The following is a 6,726-nucleotide window of genomic DNA, read 5'->3' as shown; positions in this document are numbered from 1 at the left end:
CTGGGAATGATGGTGGCTCTAGTATGAGCTCATGCTCTTGGGCAAACCTGCAGGGCCATCAGGGATCAGGCCAAGTGGTGTCACCATGCAGGACTGAGCTGGGTAAGAGCAGATGCCCACGGAAGCATCACGTGGCACCAGGAAGTGCAGCAAGAGTGAACTCAGCATTTTGTGAGGATAGGACTGACTTCTTGGAAGCTAAGACTGAGCGCTCAAAACAGTTGGCAGGAGGAATGGTGTAGAAAATGCTTTGGGAGGGAATTACTGGATTTCCTACTAACATGACAGGTAGACCTCAAACATTCAATTAGAAATAAAAAAAAGGGATATGGCAGTATTACTCCATATGATGGTATAAAATTCTGTTGCAATTTGATTTGACTTAATTCAATCAATAGATCAATTTGCAGAGAACTGGTCGTGAACGTGATATAGCCCTCCAAGAACATGGTATACCTCTTTTTTATATAAACCAAAAAAAAAAAAAAAAAAAAAAGAAAGAAAACCCAAACCAGTTGCCGTAAAGTCATTTCCGACTCATAGTGACCCTGCAGGACAGAATAGAACTGCCTCAGAGAGTTTCGAAGGAGCACCTGGTATATTGAAACTGCTGATATTTCGGTTAGCAGCCCCTGCTCTATACAGCTATGCCACCAGGGTTTCCCTTCTTTATATAGGAATTATTTAATTTCACTCAGCAGTGTTTTGTAGATTTCAGTATACAAATCATGCATATATTTAGTTAAATTTATCCTTAAGTATTTCATTTTCTGATAATATTGTTTATATATTTTTTATTTCAAGTTTCCATTGTTCTTGCTCTATATAGATAGAAATAAGTTTAATTTTGGTTATTCTATATCCTGCAACTTTGCTAAACTTATTTATATTTCCTAGTAAGTTTTTTGAACATTGCTTAGTATTTTCTACGTTCATGATCATGTCAGCTATGATATGAATAAATGTTGTTTCACCTCTTCCTTTCCCACCTGGATGCTTTTTATTTCTTTCGTTGTTTTGTTGCACTGGCTAGGATATTTACGTCAATGCTGAATGGAAGTAGGGAGGATGGACTTCCTTGTTCTCAATCTTGTAGTGGTATACTATATCTTAAAAAAAAAAAAAAACTAGTGCCATCGAGTCGTTCTTAGGGGAGGAGAATTCAGTCTTTTACCATTATGCATGTTAGCTGTAGGTTTTTCATAGACGCCTTTTATTAGGTCGAGAATGTTTTCTTTTCTTCCTCTTTTACTAAGACTTTTTATCAGGAAGTTGAATTGTGTCAAATGCTTTTCCTGAATCTATTAAGATGATTATATATATATTTTTCCTTTTTCTGATCAATTTATACACTGATTAATTTTCAAATATAAAACTGACTATAAAATCCTGGAATAAATCCCACTTGGTGGTTACAAATGATTCCTTTTATATATTGCTATATTTTATTTGCTTTAGTTTTGTTAAGGATTTCTGAATATACATTCATAAGGCATAGTGGTCCACAGTTTTATTTTCTTATCTTTGCTGTTGGTATCAGGAAAATGTTGACTTCATACAAAAATTAGGAAAAGATTTCACATCTTCTCTTTAGAAAGAATTTGTGTAAAATTAGGGTTATTTCTTCCTCACATTTGGCAGATTGATAGATTTCAGCAGTGAGGTCATGTGGACCTGAAATTTTCTTAATGGAAAGATTTTTAACAATGAGTTTGATTTCTAAAGTAGATGAATACATTGAAAAACACAAGTATTAAAACTCACTCAAGAAGAAATAGATAGCCTAAGTATATCTATTCCTTCTTGAATGAGTTTTAATACTTGTGTTTTTCAATGAATTTGTCTATTTTATCAGTTGCTGAATTTATTGATATAAAGTTGTTCTCACTTTGGTGTTTTAATTTGCATTTTCCTAAAAATTAATGACGTTGAGAACACTTTTATGTGCTTATTATCCATTTACATGCCTCCTTTGGTGATGTGCCTGTGAATCCTTTTGTCCAATTTTTGAACTGGGTTGTTATTGTTAGGTGACGTCTGGTCTGTTCCAACTCATAGTGACTCTATGGACAACAGAATAAATCAAAGCCTGGTCCTGTGCCATCCTCACAATCATCCTCACGCTTGAGCCCATTGTTGCAGCCAGTGTTAATCCATCTGGTTAAAGGTCTTCCTCTTTTTCACTGACTCTCTGCTTTACCAAGCAAGATATCCTTCTCCAAAGACTCGTCCCTCCTGATAACTTGTCCAAAGTACGTGAGGCAAAGTGTCACCATCCTCGCTTCCAAGGAGCACTCTGGTTGTATTTCTTCCAGGACAGACCTGTTTGTTCTTCTGGAGTCCATGGTACATTCAATATTCTTCACCAACTCCATAACTCAAGGCATCAATTCTTCTTCAGCCTTGTTTATTCCTTGTCCAGCTTTCACATGCATATGAGCAATTGAAAATATCATGGAGAGGGTCAGGCACACCTTAGTCCTCAAAGTAACATCTTTGCTTTTGAACACTATAAAGCGGTCTTTTGCAGCAGATTTGTCTAATGCAATGCATTACTTGATTTCCTGACTGTAGCTTTCATGGGCATTGACTATGGATCCAAGGAAAATGTAGTTCTTTACAATGTCAATTTTTTCTCCATTTAGATTACAGCCTAGGAAACTCTATGGTTCTACCCTGTCCTTTATGATCATTTTGAGTCAGAATTGACTTGATGGCAAACAACAACAACAAAAATGTTAACTCAGTTAAATGACTTGTTACCTCAATTGACAAATTTATTGGGGTTTAATTGATCATTTTCTCTGCAAACTTTGAAGCTTTTTAGGAACTGAAAGAATAGAACCTTCTTAGACTGTAAATTTTAGCCTTATTTTGGCTAAATGTTCTCCATCCACCCTTTTTCACTTTCTGCTCACAAGATGATAGGATGGTTGCGAGGAAAATATTTCTCAGCTGCTGCAAAACTGCTGAGTTGTCATTGAGTTGATTCCGACTCATAATGACCATGTAGGACAGAATAGAACTGCCCCATAGGGTTTCCAAGGAATGCCTGGTGGATTCCAATTGCCAACCTTTTGATTAGCAGCCACAGCTCTTAACAACTAGCCAGGAGGGTTTCCAACTACTGATTCCCACCCACTGCCGTTGAGTCGATTCCGACTCATAGCAATCTTACAAGACAGAGTAGAACTGCCCCATAGAGTTTCCAAGGAGCTTCTGGTGGATTCGAACTGCCGACCTCTTAGGTAGCAGCTGTAGCACTTAACCACTAAGCCACAAGGGTTTCCAACAACCTTAATTCAATCTGCAGCCTTAATCTCCCCCAGCCATGAAATCTAATATACTCACAGGCTCCAGGGATTAGGACATACACATGTTTGGGGAGCATTCTTCTGCTGTCCAAACCCAGGAAGCAAGTACCCAGATGAATCTAGCTAGCTTTGGGCAGGTGTCCCACCAGTCAGTGAATTGATAAGGAGCTGAGTGAAACCTCTCTGAATACTGGTTGAAGAGGTGCCCTAGGATCTGGAGTCGCGACTTCGGAGAACATCTTTGCAGGTGGAAGGACATTAACAGGATGGAGGGCAACCAACCAAACGAGAAAAGGATTCTTGAGGGAATATCCAGGACACAGGAGTCATAAATGCCACCAGAAATCTACGATGAACTTCCCTGACATTCTGGACTGCAGAGATAGTTAGGTAAAGAAAAGTCAAGGAGAAATTCCACAAACTGTTTTGCAGAAAACCAGAAAAGACTCACCTACTCATAAGACTTGTGCAAATTAAGAGGAGTTCCTTCCGCCCATTCTGAGCTGTTGACTGGCATGTTTATTTTTGACTGGAGGTTTGTGGGGAGGGAAGGGGAAGGGGCGTGGCCACTGGGGCAGGCTGCTCTGGGGCCAGGCTGGGACAGGAGGGTGACATCTCAGAAGACCCCTCCAGAGTCTGTCCCTGCCATGTGCCTCCTGTGCGCTGTGGTCCTGGCTGTCCTGGGGGCAGGTGTGTCCTGGGCAGGAGCCTCCCCTCTACTGGGATTTCCCGATCCTGCCCCAGCTTTTCCCTGTGGCCTCAGCACCAGCTTTGGTCTCTGTCCCCACAGGGCACATGGATGCTGGCATCACGCAGACCCCAAGGCACAAGATCACAAGGACAGGAGGGAACATGAGCCTGCAATGCACCCAGGACATGAACCACAACTCAATGTACTGGTACCGACAAGACCCGGGACTGGGCCTGCGGCTGATCCACTACTCTAACGGTGTTCTTGATATCAAAAAAGGTGACATCCCAGATGGGTACAATGTCACCAGATCAAAAAAGGAGCACTTCCTCCTCATGCTGGGGTCAGCCGCCCCCTCGCAGACAGCTGTGTACTTCTGTGCCAGCAGTTATTCCACAGTGCTGCAGGGCCACCTCAGCCCTGCACAAAAAGGGCTCAGGAGACCCCTGTAGCCTGCTCAGACCCAGGGCCTCGAAGCTGGGGTGGCAGGTTCAGGGGCCTCTGTTGCGGCTGAGGGCCATCTCCAGGCCTCTTTCAGCAGGCCAGGACCTAGTGATGGGGACCCAGCCCTGTGTCTCTGGGCTAGCGGGAAATGCACAGAGTTGCAGTGTGTCCTGCCCCTGAGCCCCTTGCCTGGTTCCCAAATGCTTGGCTTTCTCCAACCCCACTCCCACGCTCCCCCTGAGGGGAAGGGAGTTTGTAACTACAGTGTTTCCAGTTAATGAAAGTGGGCATATTTTAGTGACCATGGAACACCTGGGCATTCCCCTAGCAGTGAAGTGAGGAGTTGAACCCCCTATAACAGCCTTGTGGGTTCTGGAAGCACGGGGAGATGCTCTAGAGCATATTACACACTGGTGTTTCTGGATGATGAGGCTGACTCTCCTTCCACAAAGAAGAAGAGTGGAACCTTTTCTGTGGCATGGAGACTTGAGTGGCAGGGCTTTGCTGTGGGCCCTAGGGACAGAGTCCTTCATGGAGATGAGAGAATGCAGGGGTCATGGGTCTTTGACTGGGGCCATGGGCCAGGAACCCTCTGATGATTTGTTTAAAAGCAGCTTATACATATTCAAATCAGTCATCCAAATGTGTTATAATATGGTCACATGTTCCTGAGGCCATGGGAACTGATGAGACTGTGACATCACCTGCGTTGTGGGGAAGGGGACACCCCCTCCTCTGCTCACGCACACAAAGACCCTGCCCCAGCAAATCCTCCAGTCCTGCCCAACCCACCATCAGCTCCAGGCTCCACTGCTGGGCGGCCCTCTGCCTACTGGGGTCAGGTGAGTCCCCGGACACCAAGTAGTTCGTGTGTGTGGTGTGTGTGTGTGTGTGCATGTATTGTGTGTAATGTCTATGGTGTGTGTGTTTATATGGTGTATGTGCTAAGTGTGTATGTGGTGTGTGTGTATGCATGATGTGTGTGGCCTGTATGTGTGTGTATGTGTGGTTTCTGTGTAGTTGTATGTGGTGAGTGTGTGTGTGATGTGTGTGTCTGTCTGTCTGTGTGGTGATTCCCATCATTGTTCCCGTTCTGTTCCCAGCATCTATCTCCTCAGGTCACACAGGTGCTGGCCTCCAGGCCCAGGGTCACTAAGAAGGGCCAGGCTGTAGCCCTCAGGTGTGATCCAATTTCTGGTCATGCTGGCCTTTTCTGGTACCGGCAGACCCTGGGGCAGGGCCTGGTGCTCCTGACTTATTTCCAGAATAAAGATGAAGCAGACAAATCGGGGATGCCTAAGGATCGGTTCTCTGCAGAGAGGCCTGAGGGGTCGTCTTCCACACTGAGGATCCAGCCTGTGGAGCTGGGGGACTTGGCCGTGTACCTCTGTGCCAGCACCTTAGCCACAGCGTGACATGGTCACCTCCTTCCTGTGCACAAACCGCATATTCCTCCTCTCTCCTTGCCTCTCCTAGAAGCCTGAGCAGAGCCTTCCTCTGTCCTCCACTCCCCAGGGAAAGCAGTAGACTAGGACAGCAGCTGACCTTTGTGTAGGAGGAGACCAGACCACAGGAGAAATCCTGAAGTGCTGTGGCTGTTGGCCGGTGGATGGAAATCATTAGACGGTAACAGAAATGCCTGCCCAGCCCTCAGCTGATCTGTGTTTACTCAAGTTACCTTGATGGTCTTGTGTGTGGTGGTGGTAGGGCATCTTGGTATATCTTCCGTAATGGAGAGAAAAAGAAACCCTACTCTCAAGTGCTGGTTTTTTCTTGTATTTTAGACTAGATATTATTTCTTTCTATCCCCAGGTCTATCACTCTCCCTTTCAGAACATGGTTTTAAGGGAAGAAAATCCCAGTTAGACAATAACTCTCAGATATGCCATAGGATTTAAGCAGAATGAGTAGATTAGGGATGATAAACATGGTAAGTTGAAGGAATAGAGTTAGGGAGTTTAGGCTGGGTTCTCTAGAGGAGAAAAACCAGTGAAGTGTATGTGTAGATATATATAGAAAGATTTATTTCAAGGAGATGGCTCACACAATTGTGGAGGCTGGCAAGTCCCAAATCCACTGGTCAGGTATCAGGCTGAAGGCTTCTCCAGGAACTAGAAGTCAACCATGAGATGAGTGCAGGATCGAGGGAGAGGGAGTATGAGCTTTTCCAGAACATACATTGGATGTAGGCCACACCCCCAGGGAAACTGCCCTTCCAACTGATTGGCTGCTCCCATCAGATTACAAAATGGAGGGTAATTACATAACATCTGCCAA

At 44.4% G+C, this 6,726-nt stretch overlaps 1 pseudogene and 1 gene segment (V, D, J or C); both read left to right on the top strand.

Moving 5' to 3' along the window:
* Window positions 1-3,937: 3,937 nt before the first annotated feature.
* Window positions 3,938-4,457, top strand: LOC126082201 (T cell receptor beta variable 6-2-like). The segment is given in 2 exon segments: window positions 3,938-4,004; window positions 4,105-4,457. Coding segments are annotated over 2 exon segments (396 nt in total).
* Window positions 4,458-4,752: 295 nt separating this feature from the next.
* On the top strand, window positions 4,753-5,864 carry LOC126082200 (probable non-functional T cell receptor beta variable 7-1; annotated as a pseudogene).
* Window positions 5,865-6,726: the final 862 nt, after the last annotated feature.

The sequence above is a fragment of the Elephas maximus genome, chromosome 8, assembly GCF_024166365.1.
Source record: "Elephas maximus indicus isolate mEleMax1 chromosome 8, mEleMax1 primary haplotype, whole genome shotgun sequence".
Lineage (NCBI taxonomy): Eukaryota > Metazoa > Chordata > Mammalia > Proboscidea > Elephantidae > Elephas > Elephas maximus.
The sequence above is the reverse complement of the archived record's forward strand: the minus strand, read 5'-3'. Positions and strand labels throughout refer to the sequence as shown.